The sequence below is a fragment of the Cyprinodon tularosa genome, unplaced genomic scaffold, assembly GCF_016077235.1.
Source record: "Cyprinodon tularosa strain WSP-4 unplaced genomic scaffold, ASM1607723v1 ctg273, whole genome shotgun sequence".
NCBI classification, from domain to species: domain Eukaryota; kingdom Metazoa; phylum Chordata; class Actinopteri; order Cyprinodontiformes; family Cyprinodontidae; genus Cyprinodon; species Cyprinodon tularosa.
Genome location: NW_024038978.1, coordinates 1,376,070 through 1,391,194, shown reverse-complemented (window position 1 = coordinate 1,391,194; position 15,125 = coordinate 1,376,070). Strand labels below are relative to the sequence as shown.

The 15,125-nt window shown below is 38.8% G+C and overlaps 1 protein-coding gene across 1 annotated transcript in view; it reads right to left on the bottom strand.

Annotated features, from left to right (window-relative positions):
* mtor (mechanistic target of rapamycin kinase) overlaps positions 1–15,125 on the bottom strand; it is a 133,936-nt gene that overhangs the window by 17,704 nt on the left and 101,107 nt on the right. Inside the window, exons 38-45 of the mRNA XM_038289914.1 lie at positions 9,013–9,130; positions 7,076–7,267; positions 6,854–6,954; positions 6,578–6,674; positions 5,773–5,871; positions 5,566–5,688; positions 1,256–1,438; positions 1,036–1,170 (exon numbers count right to left, since the gene is read on the bottom strand). Coding sequence (XP_038145842.1) covers positions 1,036–1,170; positions 1,256–1,438; positions 5,566–5,688; positions 5,773–5,871; positions 6,578–6,674; positions 6,854–6,954; positions 7,076–7,267; positions 9,013–9,130 — 1,048 coding nt within the window. The remainder of the gene's footprint in view (positions 1–1,035; positions 1,171–1,255; positions 1,439–5,565; positions 5,689–5,772; positions 5,872–6,577; positions 6,675–6,853; positions 6,955–7,075; positions 7,268–9,012; positions 9,131–15,125) is intronic.

The window sequence follows — 15,125 nt, the reverse complement described above, 5'->3', positions numbered from 1 at the left end:
ACTTTTAATTGGCCCATAAAAAAAATATTTTTTTTTCTTTTGCAGGCTCCCAAATGTCCTTCCAAGGTTACTTTTATATGCAGTTATGGTAACATCCCTCGATGCTACCTTCAGTAGGACAACATTAGGCCATGAGTCACTGCTGACCAGTAGTTCCGCCCATCGTTTGAAAGCTCTTCTGGTTGGCTGCCACCTCACATCAATCATTACTGAAAACGCTACTTTATTTGAATGTTATGCATGCCAGAATAGAATTGGGTAAAGAACCGCAAAAGAAACTGTTTATTTACTCAACCATTTCTCATAATTTATGGAGGACCAGCTCTACCATATAAGCATTTTTCTACCCTACAATACATTTATCTCACTGTATAACTTAATTTCTAACTACATTTATTTGTTTATTGTATTTTTGGGGGCAATTAATTGTATGCTTATCTATTTATCGAACATTTTTTTTTAAATATGGTAGAACCGGTTCTCCATAGTAATTATTTGGTTCTTACCAAGAAAAAATATATATTTTTAGATTTTTTTCTAATTCGTCTAAGACATAATTTCTAGTTTGAACCGATCTAGACACATTTTCTACATTAATAGTCATGAATCAATACATCTTGATCTTGATCGTCAAACTTGGAAACAAAGTTCTATTCTTTTTTTTTTTTACTTACAAATAAAGGGACCTTTATGTTTTTTTTTTTTACCAGTTTTCCCTTTCTCCTATACTGTCTACATGATGATCACTGCTGCACTTTATAACGGTAATGTTAATTTCGTTGTTTTGCGCTGTAAACAACATCATTTCGTTTTGTGTATACTTGGTGTATACAAAATGATAAAGTTTGTCTAAGTCTAAGAGACAACTGTGATTTTCATATGTTCACTGTTACAAACCATTATTTAATTTAAAAAATACTAATAATACTAATGATGAGTTTCATAATTTGAGTGGAATGGTTGTTTTCTTGAGAAGGAAATCTAAAAGATGACGTCCATGAAGCTGCTGTTTGCAGAAGAAACATTTTCACCAACCTGAGGCAGCTGTTTGGAGATGCGTCTGAAGACGTGGTAGTAAAGGTCCCAGGCCTGCGTCAGGTCTTTCACGTTCCCAGAGCGCATGTACTTCCTGCACCAGTCCTGAGCCTCCATCAAATCTCTGCCATAAGCCTGAAGCAGGAACCATCAATCTGAATATTGGGGAGCTAATGCATTTTTAAGTGAGCATTAACTTGTAAAAGATGACCTAACAAACCTGATTAAATGAAGTCTCTTTGAGGGTCTGTGGCCCCCTTTCCATCATGGCGTGTAGCGGTTCCAGCACAGCAAACATGCCCTTTACATTGCGCTCGCCAAAGTAAAGACGAGAAGCTTCCTCCAGGCCCTCGTGCCACATCTCATGCCACAAGATAGCGACACGGATAAGCTCCTCGCTCACCTGGAGGCAGAGAGACAACATATAAAAGGTCAGGCTGCTGTGAGGTATTAATTTCCCAACATGTCCTGCGTGTGGAACTCAAACAAAGCCTTGCAGAGAGATTTCCCATCCAGGATGATCAGGCTTTCTGAAAATGGCAGAGCTTTGGGACTTTCTATGAACAAAATACCAGATTAACTGATTCTATGACAGTGGCAGTAAGAAGGTTTTAGACTCTCATACAAAATCAGTGTCAGATGTAAAAAATTGGGAGACATGAGGAAATATTTAAACTATTTTTCCTCTTTAAAAGCATAGTGGAGGATTTTCGTAGATTTTTTTCAAAGACCCGCCCTCTCCACTTAAAAAAAAAAAAAAAAATGCACATGCACAACCCTGTACCCGCTCCCTGGAGGGACGCCTATTAAATGTGTGGGAGAGCGTGCACGAGCCCATTTCTCCTCGTGCACGCTCTGTTTAAACGTTGCCGTTTGCATCGCCAATACAAGCTTACTTTCCAAAAGAAGATTTGCAATTTTTGCACTATTTCAGATTCATCACCAGTGAGAGAAAATGGGGAGGGGCATGTAGGATAGCCTTAAGTAACACTTTTGGGGAGTGAGCTTGTGCTCTGAGAAGGTTGCAAGTACCCGGTTCGATCGATCCCTACAGCCTGCACTCCAGGTCTATGGGCAAGACACTTAACCCCACACTGCTCCCCGGGCGCAGCACAGTGGCAGCCCACTGCTCCCCACAAGGGATGGATTGATCTCTCCAATGTGAGATCAATAAAGTTTAATTTCTATCCTTTCTAAACATATCACCAGAATGACTGACAATTAGGAGGACCACTTATTTTGTTGAGTCATCCTGAAAAAGAACATCCTCTACTATACCTTTAAATCTGACAGTAATGTGCTTCAATTCCACTGAAAGATAAGTTTGATAAAATTAAATATAGAAGAACAAAAATCTGCAACAACCTGACATCCTAAGTGTTTAAAACCTTAAAGGAAGGCTTTTTTTGAACCATGACTCAGCCTCAGCAGTCGGCCCTCTTTGGTAGGCATCATTTAGTCACACAGGTTAACTACTGCAGATTTGTTCTAATTCAGTTCTGCTTTCTGGCTCCACTAGGAGAAAACCTTCATTTTCCCCATGAAGTCATTGTTTTGTTGGTTTGGATGTACACAGCAAATCCCTCTACCAGCAGTTCCAAGTTCGGTTTCATCAGACCGTGAACACGTTCTCATGCAAGCTTTAAGCTGCCAGGACTGGATGGTTACTTTCAAAGAAAATTATTCTGGACTTTCAGCTCAACTCTTAATCCCACACATATGGAAAACACAGGAGCTGGTTGTCTCATGGAGAACACGCCCAGCAGAGGTTAGAAAGCCCTGCAGCTCCGCTATCACTTCATTTGGAAAGTGAAACTAGACACTTCAAGCTTTTATTTTCTATAGCTTTGATCATTGTGGCTCACAGATAATGAAAAGCTCATATATCATAAGTCTATGTCTCTGTATTTAATATTTAGTTTGGAGCTCCTGCATGAATCATAGCATCAATGTTAGCTTTGATGGCTGCCTTCAGGTCATCTAACTTGTTGTGTCTGTGGTCTCTCACCTTCCTTTAGCAGTGTTTAGCAGGTACAAAGTCCTCCTAGAAAGAGAAATCAGCGTCCCCACAGAGCTTTTCAGCTACAGGAAGCATGACGTGCTCCAAGTGGTGTTCACGGCTGTAAAGACTTCGACTTCAGAAAAACCAAAACAACAGCGATTGGCATGGGACCCCCTAATCATCACCGACTGTGGAAACTTCACATTGGGTTTCAAACTATGTAGATTCTCTGCCCATTATGGTTCTTTTAGACCACAGTTTCCCAAACATTTCAGCTTCTGACCCACAAAACGGTACCAGAGATGACTGATGACCCAAACCATTGGCTGAGTAAACAAACATTTCTACAGAACCTATAGACGACTGGAGTAATATTATTTCAAAGGGATTTTTGTCCATATGTAGGGTATCTAAGAACTTTAACATAAATGTTTATGGTTAGTTCCATTTCTGTAGTGGATCTCAAGACCTCATCCTGGCTGGGCACGACTCCCACTTTGGGAATCAACGTTCAAGACCAGGGCTAACCAATTAAGAATCAGCGGGGTCTGAATAAAGAAAATCATCAGCCAGTAAAGGTCCAGAGGCATTTTTAATTATAATCTGTTTCTTTAAATAGAATATAACACTGAAATAATTTTTTTTTTTTTAGAGGAACTTTGCAGTTTTCTTAGATTTTGTTTTATCAATTTGGTCAAATTTATTTGTCATATTTTATTCCGTAAAAATTAAAAAAAATATCCACTGGACTTGGTTTTCAAGATTTGAAGACGTTTCGCCACCTCTCCAGGAAGCTTTCTCAATTCAAATGTCTGGATCCGCAGTGAGTTTGAGTCTTATATGGACAAGGCCTTGTATTGCTTGGAAACGTGCAAATGGTAATCGATGAATGGGTCGTTGAGTTCCATCGTTAGCCTGTAATATCTGAACCTGTCTATGATTCTAGGGGTCGGTCGTTAAAGGGGGGATTGCCATTAAGGGGGGGATTGTCTCCTGTAATACCTGAAACCTGTCTATGATTGTTTGCGGACCCATAAAAAGAACATCCTCTACTATACCTTTAAGCAAGAGTTTGTCTGAAGCTTGGGGATGTTTATCCAGGTTTTCTGGCAGTCTGTTTATATTATGGGGATGTTATGAAAAATGAAAGCATAAGCAAACATGTGTATTAAATACCTGATTATAAAACCCGTTTAAGATGAATTTTTTGCTTAACTGAATGGTTTAAACTCATCACGCATTTATAAAAGGCCCAAATTACCACTATGATCAGTGGCCATGCTAACTTTATACCCGCTCTGTCTGCAGGATACGCTAATTTCTGGTCATTACAGACAAACAGGAACTGCTGATTCACCAGATCAATCCGTCTCAAATAATCCTTCTATGTGCAACCTGGTTGGTATGGTACTTAGACTTGGAGCAAAAATTATAAACAGTTTTCAATCACATGAGCAAATGTCTTTTATAACACAGAATATAAATAATGGAGCTGAGTTTAAATTGAGAGCTGCTCCACCTTCATCCATTAGATGAGCTGATCTCTAGTTAGATGCAAGCTACAGGTTCCAACATAGTAAGCAGTGCAAAGATGTCTGAGCATGGATGTTTTGGAATTTGGTTGAGTTTGTGGCCATCTTGCATTGATAAATATTTTCAATTGTCTTAAAATCTTGGAGTCAGACAGGAAATGTGACGGCTACTGGATTTACTTTCATACTGTCCTGCTAAAACAAGTCCAGCCCAGAAATTAACTCCATCTGACAGAGAGCATATGATACTCTAAAATCTTTGTAAACTTTTCAGCCTTTATAGCTTCTTTCAAAACATCCCATCAGAGCGGATGTCTTTGGAACTGAACACACAACATGCAAAGTCTGACGGATGAAGATAAGGTCAAGTTTGGACTCTTCTGGCCACAGGACACATTCCTGCTCTGAAACGGTCTATTTAAGCTGAGTCCTTCCCCGCAGGACAGGATGGCGCTGCTGGACCATGATCAAATATGGCTTCTTTTTTTTTACTCGAAGGAGCTTAGGTTTGGATCCGCAGAGGGCACGGTGGGTCGTGCTCACCGACAGCGGTTTGTGGACGTACTTCTGGGCCCATTTAGGAATGACAGTGACACGATCATAGCGATGAGTGATGCAGAGCAGTCTGGGGGGGAGCGAACACCCAGGGCATCCCAGAAACGTCTTTACCCTCGTCCCTTACAGGGAGAGATGTTTAACTCTACACCGTTGAGGATGTCATCTTTTTTGTACTGGAGAGCCTTTCGATCTACTCCGCCTCTTTAAGAAATTCATTTTATAGTTGATTGTGTCAAAGATCTGATCTCCTTTTTCAGGCACTACAGGATCTGTAGCAAGCAAATGAGCCCTTTTAGTGGATCAAGGTGTAAACCTTCACCGTTTAAACATTTATAGAGTTTATATTGTAAGATATTGCCTTTTTTTTCAAATTTAAGAAGAAAACATCCCAAATATTCAGATATTCAGGTCGACGTCAGTAAATGATCCATTATCTACCATCATAGCTTGCTGAACCAGGGTGTTGCAGTGTTCACACATGTTCTTCAGGATCTTGTTTGCAGCGTTATGTCGGGCGGTGGTAGTGGACTTGGAGGCGACAGTCAGTGGGTAGATTAAGGCCTGCAGATAAAAAAAAAAAACAATCAATGAAATGCCAGCTTTGCTCTCTCGAGGGTTTTGTAAATGAAGCATGTGGCAGAGTACCTGTGGATGGTATCGACCTATGTCTGTTAGCAGCTGGTGGATGAGACGACCAACCAGCGCTCGAGGGGTGTCGATACGAGCTATCAGTTGAGGGATCACCTGGAGAGGCAGAGATAAAGAAGTCAGAACTAGGCTAATATCCGCAGTATTTGATAGAGATCTGACCAGTGAAGTCAGAACTTCAACATAATTATTATACTATTCAAGATTGCAGTTTTTGTTTTTAAATTTAATACATTTTTTAGGCCATTTTTTAAATTTCTGGATTTAAAAAATAAATACGGAGAAAATTAATCTTTAAATGATGCTTCGGTACATTGAGAGAACATGTCAGATGCTAACCCCAAAGGCAAAGATCTCAACTTAAATTTATTTTCTTATTATTATTTTAGTGATCAATGGCATTAAAGGTAAACATGTATTCATTTTTGATTAAATGTCTGGTGCGTATAGTGTGTAAAGTGACGTAATAAATTGTATTGTCACATGGAAGAGCTTATGCTGAAGCTAATCGGGATCAACATTTACTTATGGTGATGAAATAAAGATAAACATCAGATCCTGCAGTTTGGCAAGTTTCTGTTTTTATTTAATTATTTATTTTTGTAGAATAAAAAATCTCCTAGAAAGGTTATCTTCCAAATATATTACTTTTTGTGTTTGTTTCTAACCTCTGAAATCCTTAAAACTACTCGTATACTTTTCAGGAACGCTTTAAAACCCATTGAAAAGTTTATTTTACAACCATATATCACTTCTTTTTGATTACCAGGGTGTCTCCACTTGTAAATGAGGACCACCTTACCTGTAACCAGGTGTCTATCTGGATGGTCTTGATGCCCTCCACCAAAGCTTCATTCACCTCAGGCCAATGACCATAGTCAAACCACAGAGTCAAAACCCTGGAGGTTAAAAAAGGAAAGTTTACTCAGGATGGTCTCCTCTCCGATGGCATATCATTTCAGTAGACAGTTACAGAGATCAACCACTAGAGGGCCCCACTTACACTAAAATAGGCAAACTGCAAAGGTTTCATATGTATGGTGTCTTGCCTTGTTTGCATTTCAGTCATTTCCCTCACCTTAGTGTGTCCTGCAGGTTATTTCCTCTGGAGAGGGAAATGGAGCGGAAGAATCCTTGAACAGCAGGGACGGTGTAGAGGAGCAAAGTCTTTGAGAGGTCCTGCAGAGAGCAATAAAACAACTTGGTGATTTTTAACATCTTGCATAAAGACAAGATTTATCTTTTGATTGCTCTGAAAAGGAACAGATACTGTCTTAAAAGGATCTTGGTCCACTCCTACCTCATTGACCTGCCGCGGTGAAGGCACGGGACTGTGGTCTGTGCTGTCAGCCTCGCTGTCGCTGTTACTGGCCTCGCTATTGCCGCTGGCACCGCTGGTGTGCCGGCGCTTCTTCTTCTCATCACGCCCTTGGTTCTGGTGTTTGTAGTGCAGCACTGCCTCAAAATTCATCACGGCCCAGGCATGCCAGGCCTGCAGAGAAACGCCAAACAGAGGGCACTTACTGTCTCTTAACTGATAGCTGGGAAATAATTTCCACATTTATTCATGATGTCATTTTCCAGTTTCTCCAGTATAGTTTTCCTATCCTGGAGCTGTCTGTACAGCTATGCAAAAAATCTTAATTAAATTAAAAAAGAAAAACTACTGATGAAGATAAATGAGTGGAAAGTGTGCGATGCATTGATTTTTGCAGCCTGCAGCACAGACTGTGAAAAAAAATGCTCTGATGCGGACGAATGAGAAGCAAACAGACGACAAGCTTTAAATACTGTTGTCTAACAGGGAAAATAAATGAGCCATGGTAACACAGGAAAACAAGCATTAAAGTTACAACATAAAAAAAAAAAATCAAAGGCCTGAAGGACAGAAAACGGAGTTCTGATGTTCCGACTTCCTGACCCAGCTGGGATTTATCCCTTGATCACTTGCATACCCCGAGTCCTCGCCGCCCCTCAGTGATTTATAGAAGCACAAGATCTATATCCAGCCATTCAGCAAAGATACTGCTACATGGCTCTACATCTTATTTTGGCATTTGACCAATTAGATGAGCCCTTGAATGATATATTACCTACTGTAAATTAAGATGGAAAAAAAGCTAACAAGTCAAGAAAAAAAGTAAAAAGCTAATTAAAAAATTTAAAGTTAAAAAGTTAATAAGCCAATTAACAATTATATTTTGGTTTATAAAATGAAAAAAAATGGAAGTGCCAGTATCAGCATTAATGCCTCTAAGGTTGGAGAAGTCATCCAGGTCATAGTCATTCCAAAAAAGTTAAAAGACAATCCACTGGACTTGGTTTCCAAGACGTTTTGTTTCCCATCCAGGAAGCTTTTTAAATTCAAAATGTCAGAAATAGAGTTGAGTTCAAGGCCTTATAGAGTGGAATAAAGCAAAGCCTTGTTTTTGTTTAGAAAACTATGCAAAATGCAAATTGAAAAGGATCAACCTTTGGAATAGGGTTTGTTTTGTTTCTTTGTTAGCCTGTAATACCTGATACCTGTCTATGTCTCTGATAGGCGGGTCGTTAAAGGGAATTGTTGGCCTGGCTGAAGAGGTAAGGTGCTCTAGTCCATTGCATACTCCCAGCAGCAGCATTCCTTTTGAATCTATTACAGGAGGACAGAAGACCTCTCCTCTTCAACCAGGCCAACAATTCCCTTTATTGACGTCCCTTTCAGAGACATAGACAGGTATCGGGTATTACAGGCTAACAAAAAACAAAAGGACCCCCATTTCAAAGGGGTGGATTTGTTTGTCAGGTTCAATTTGCATGTTTTCTAAACAAAAAAAGTTTTGCTTTGGTCCATTCTATAAAACCTGGACCTCAACGCTATTTCTGACATTTTGAATTGAAGAAGCTTCCTGAATGTAAAGCGAAACATCTTGAAATTTGGAACAAAGTCCAGTGGGTTCTTTTTTAACTTTTTTGGAATATGTCTAAGGTTATGTTGTACCCAAAAAGAAAACTGTTTACTTTTACTCTCAGGGTGTTTTTCATGAATTTCGTATAGAAGCACTTCTGTTCATTTTTATCATCGAAATATCCAATTTTTTTGGTACAAAGGTGATAAGGTCTTGTTCTGGATTCTAATAACACTATTGGCTTGAAATTTGGATTTTAATAGTATTTCACTGATTGCCCTATAAAGGGTTAAGCAGCATCAGGCAGAGGCCAAAAGAGAAAGGTTGAAGGCAGGAAGCAGGGACTGACCTTGTACCAGTTGCGGTCATGCTCTGTTGAATTGCTGTAATACTGAAGAACTTTGGGGATGGTGCTCTCATTGATGCCCTGCAGACTGAGCTGCCACTCGCCCAGCTTTAAGAAACATCTAACAAAGACAAGGAAAACAAGAGATTACTAAGATTACTGCTAAACAATACCGACCCTTTTAGCATAACAATAAAAAACAAGCTTTTGTCAATGATAATAGAATAAAAAATCCTTTTTATTTTCCCACAATGGGGAAATTCTGGTGTTTATGGCAGCAAAAAGATTATAGAAAAAATGGTTACACAAATGTGGGCCTTAGAAAAATGTATAAGAATAACATAACAGTGAAGAGTTAAAAGAGAAACAATAAAATACTGCATTGTAAAGTCTTTTAATTATATAAAACGGTGCACCTGGAGATTAATAATGTAATGTAATGTTATTTAACTGACTAAGATAGAAACTGTGCAAAATCAGCATGAATGTAACAACTTATTGAGGATGTTGGGAACATTGGTGGTTATAAAGTCTTACAGCTGCTGGGAGGAAGGATCTGTGATAACACTCCCTGGTGCATTTAGGGTGCAGCAGTCTGTCACTGAAGGAGCTCTCCAGTTCTGTAACAGCTTCATGCATGGGGTGGGAGACATTATCCAACAGAGATGTTAATTTAGTTAGGATCCTTTTTTTCCCACCTCCAGAGGGGATCCAATCACAGAGCTGGCCTTCCTGATCAGCTTATCCAGCCGCTTTTTCTCAGCTACAGAGTCAATAAAATCAAATATCCAAGCCGTTTTGGCTGCTCTGTTGGGAGTTTATAATATTTTTGTCTAACAGGTACCAGTTAGTTATGGAGCACCACTGGGTCCAGTACTTGGGCCAATTCTCTTTAGCGCTTTTGAGCTAATTATAGTATGGGATAAACTTCTATTATCATGCTGATGGACAATTTCTATCAAAACTCTCTGAGGATTTAAGTTTAATAGAATATAACCCTAGATAATTTAATTTATTTTGGTTTTAAAACATCTTTGGATCAGATCTTCTGAAGAACAGTGTCTGGAATGAACTTCCACAGGATGATAGTCAGTAGGCCTCCTATACTAATGTAAATACGCTTTGTCTCATCTATGAAAAAAACATGTTTATTAAATCCTTAGGCCCCGTCCACACGAAGTCAAAACGAACACGAAACGCTAATATTTTCCAGAACGTTTGTCTTAAAGACGGAGACGTAAAATAAATGTGATCGACCACATGAATGCATGAAAACGCTGTAAAATGTTTGCCAGGCCTGTAAGTGGCGCTGTGGTGCCAAAGCAAAAATAGGCGAAAACAGGCAACGAAATGCTGGGCATGCGCAGTAATATTTATACAACAACCAAACTGGAAAACCGGAAAATGGGCCTGCGGGTCCATTTTCGTGGTTCATTCAAATTCAGGTGCTGAACTATGTCGTCGATATTGCTCTGTTCTTCCTGGAGATATTCCAGAAGAAGAAGATTCTGTTGTAAGCCCGACAGCAGGGTGAGTAGCATGAGCAGCAACCATTCAACACAGTACGGCGCCATTGTTGTTGTGATACTGTGTCGCGCATGCGTGTTTAGAGGCGACGCTATGACGCATGCGTGTAAAAAAAAAAATGCGGTCAGAGCCTAAAGATGGAAATGCGAAAACGGTGTTTCAAAATCTTCCCACTCTGAAGGCTTAATAAAAAAAAAGATCGTTTACAGACCCCCGAAACGTCAGCTTCGTATGGATGAGAGGCTGGTTTGGTGAAAAATCTGTGAATTTAGGCCAGGGTTTGACTTCGAGTGGACGGGGCCTAAGTTTAACAAACCATCTGGATTAACTCATCCAACATACGTATAGCGTATAGTGGCTAGCGACAAATCTAATGACTATTTCCTTTCTAGTTGGAGAATTTGATGACACTGGAAGCACCAATCCCTCTGAGTTTACAGTCTTCAGCAAACAGTTAGTGAGGGAGGCCCTCCCTCCTCCAAAACACTGAGGGAGTCAGATGCAGCAGCTGCAACCTGTTTCTGCAGTACGGGAGAGAAGGGCAACTCTCCTGTTTCCCCACTGAAAAGTAGTCCAACATGCGCAAAGCTTCCACCCCCCCCCCTTAATAAAAAAGCGAGATGTAAATATGATATTTTGTGTATTGCACTATAATAGATCCTCCCTGCATTTACTCATCCAGAGCCTCATTCACTGTCTGCAGTGACTAACAGTATTTAAGTTGAATTTGATAACATAAGATCGATTAATATAGTTTGAGTTAAGGTTAAAATAATCTAATTGAACGCTAGAAATCATTTTATAAGGTACATCTTGAGTTTTAAATGTATTTGGAGTTTTTTTAAAGACTTTCTGTCGTCCTAATGTTGATTTACTTATTATATGCAAATTATGTGATGACGTCATTTAGCAAAATTATAACCACCTAGAGTAACAATTGATTTCTTGTTAATCTGGTTTATTGTGTTGGTTGCTGCAGCAAAAAGTGAGTTCTGGAACACAGCCGAGAAGAACATTCCTCTATCCATCATCCATAAACAATTACAGGCAGAAGTCACACTAGTTGTGCAAGACGAGCCGAGCTATACAATTTATGCACCTAGACTAATGCAGGCAAATGGCAAACACTTCAGCGCAGATCCATCTATCAATAGTGTGAATGTTTGGAGAGCTCCTCCAATAAATCCTCTTATTGTCATTACATAATTTCATTTCTTATTTTTTTCATGTTACAGTAAAGATGAGTCTGAATGATTTATGCCAAACCGTTACCATGCAGATTTACAGAACATAGGCTGTTTAGGGAGGCTGAAACAACAATCAGGAAATGAAAACTGAGTAAAGCATCATTAAGTAGCAGTGGATTCTTAAGGGAGAGCAAAAGTGAGTCTGAGATGAAGAGAATTTGAAAAGTGAGGAGTCCAGGTGTGCTCCATACCAGCGGCTGACCTATATTCATTTGTGTGTGTGTGTGAGTGTCAGCAGAGAGGCCATCCTGGCTGACATTATGCAGGTGTTTTCACCTCAAACGCATTCCTCGCAAGGTTGCTTTGTGGAAGACAGGAAAACAAAAAAAAAAAGCCTTTTCTGCTTGCTGTCACACCTCCGTCTCTTCGTGTTTGATTTACAGGATGGGAGGATATGGACTGCTAGAGTGTTTTAGCACATATGGCCGCGTGACACCCCTGGATGATTTACTGTACCTGAATTATACCTGCCTGATCATACGTTACACCAACAACAAATAAATGCTGAAAAACTCTTAACAAGGGAAATATCCTCTTGTCAAGACCTTCTAACTGCTTATATTTTAGGGACTTGTAAAGAACATGTTGGGGGTTTTTGAAGGCATTCTAAACCAGCACTGTAAAAATATGTCAGCAACTGGGCTGAGGGTCCTTCTTTCAATTGGTTGTTCTGTTAGGAAGTGTTTTAATATTCGTCAAACTGAACCTTGTCAAACAGCGAAGTGTGATTTACAGCCCCATCAAAAAGTATTTAAATCTCTTGATCTCTTCCACATTTTGCCAGGGTAGAAGAAGAAACCTCAGTGGGTTTTTCCGAGATTTTTCCTGTAATAGTTTAAAAAAAAGAAGCACATAATTGTGAAGTGGAAGACAAATGGTGCATTGTTTTAAAGGTTTGACACGCATGAGATGGTGTCACAGAGAGTGGACAGATTTCCACTCTGCCCCGCTCATGTACGCCATGCGGAGTACTTGTCTGTCATGTTAATCAATGGGAACTGTTCCACATCCACCGCACGTCACAGTCCGTGTACGTCTTCCCCGTTCATCACCGTCATAATATGAAGTAGAGCTATTTTTGGCTCCGTTCCGGTCCGGCAAGGTCAAGATCCGCAATTGCAATCTCAATCGCGCCAAACAGGAAAAAGAACGTAGGGAAGATCCGATTTGTCGAATTAAAATATAGAAACGACAGATCAGTAACTACAAATTATAGCATAATTCTTATAAATTCCCCAAAACTAAGGCTTTTTAATTAAACGATTGGATGCAAACTATTGGTACTTCAACATACAAGGAAGCAGATTTCTCTTCTCGATTAAAATATTTTATATAATCCTAATTATCCCTGTTACAAAAATACACAACAAAAAGAAAATATTTGGGCTGAAACTGCACACATGCTGGATGCTTATGGGGATTTTTTTTATATGTCATATTAAAAAAGATTTTTTTCTGCATGTTTTGTTCCTAAGAATTTTATAATATCACGCATGCTCTCATCGAGCTTCTAGGAGGAGCGGAGCAAGACGGGAGAAACAGCAGAGGCTGTAGGCCTTGCTTTGCGCAGGTGGTCTAAAGGGGAGTGGAGTGGGGTGGCAGGGCGGTTACAGAGGATGTGGGATTTCGGGGTAACACTACATTTCAGTGAATCACCCAGGTCTTCTGGAGCCTCAAACCTGTTTTTTTTTTTTCCGCCCAGGATTACATAGATACGGTTTCATCCATCTATGTTCTCATTATCTCTTGCCCATCACAGCTGTGGAAGAAAAGCCCCCCAAGCCTCCGATCAGGACCCCCAATATATCCAAAACATATTGTCAATACAATCAAAGATTTCTCATAAACGAGTAGTTTATAGTGAAGTCCAACTCTTCAGCAGCTGTCAAGGTTTCAGAGTCTTGCAATGAGAAAACAACAATATCCTTTGGTTCTCCAACTTTCTATTTGATACTCTTGCATTTAAGCCTGACTTTATGTTTATACGGAGGGTCTGGTCCTATATGGTTCCTTTGTTTGATGTCCTCTAGTGGAGCACTTCTGTTTTCTGGTGCGACTTTGCTGCTTTTTTCTACTATTTGCATCAATTTCTTCCTTTGATCGCAACATTTTTTATTTGCATTTGTTTTGTTGATTTTAGCTTTTTGCTTCTATTTTCAGCTTTTATTTTGTCTGCAGTTTTTTTTTCTACGGCATTTGTTTTTTGTGTTTTGGAATTTGCATCAAACATGTGTTTGCAACTCGTTTTGCAATTTCCTCTTATTTGCAGCTTGTTTCTTTTATGTTTGCAGCGTTTTACTGTTGCATTTGTTTTTTTGTTCGGAGTTTACATCATTGATGCTTTTGCAGCTTGTTATTTTGTTTGCTGTCCTTTTGCACCCATTTGCCACCATATAAAAGAACAGATGAAACATTCCATCGTAGATTTACTTATCTCACTTTTTTACATGCGCAAAATATGTGCTTGTTATTTTTTCTTTGCAATGAATCCAGAGCCGAGAAATGGATACTGCATAATAAGACTTTCCCTTCTTTCTGCTACTTATTCCTTCTTAAAAGAAATTAATCTTACATTTAAATGTAATTTAAACTAAATTTCGTTTTGTATACACTTTGTGTATACTAAATGACAATAAAAAAAAAAAGTCTAAGTTGTTTCCTTTCCTTTAAGTTTAAAATAATGCTTTTATTTTGTGCTGGTACACTGGGAAACAATTCCAAATCTAGATACGTTTTTTTTTTTTTTTTTTTTTAAATAAGTGCATTTGTTCTTGGATTGAGGAGGTAAAAGAGACATTTTGCCAATGGAACAAGACAATTTACACTTAGAATAAGAAAAAAACATTGCATTGTCCTATTTCAAGTGCATATTATCTAATTATCTTATTTTAAGAGTAAAAATACTAATTTCACTGACAAAATATCTAATTTACCTACTTAAATTAAGGGTAAATACACTTAATTTAGGTTTTTTTTTTTTTTACTTATTTCTAGATCCTTTTTTTACTGTATATCCCATAAAATAGCTTTTAGCTCTAAAACGAATGAAACATGAAGGCTTTTCACTTCGGCTGTTTAATGACCCTATTAAATAGAATATATTTCTCAATTTCACCTCTGTTGCATGTGGAGTGAAACCTTTACTCAAACACTTTATTTAGAAATATTGTAAAATAAATACGGTAATGTAAAAACTCATCTGACAGAACCTTACCCGTCTCATTTATTGTCTCAAATAAAAATAAACTGAAATACTTGTTTTTCTTCCTGTTTCCAACACAAATCACAAATGAACTAATTTGTACTGTTAACTCTTGAATGGAAGAGAAGGAAACAACACAC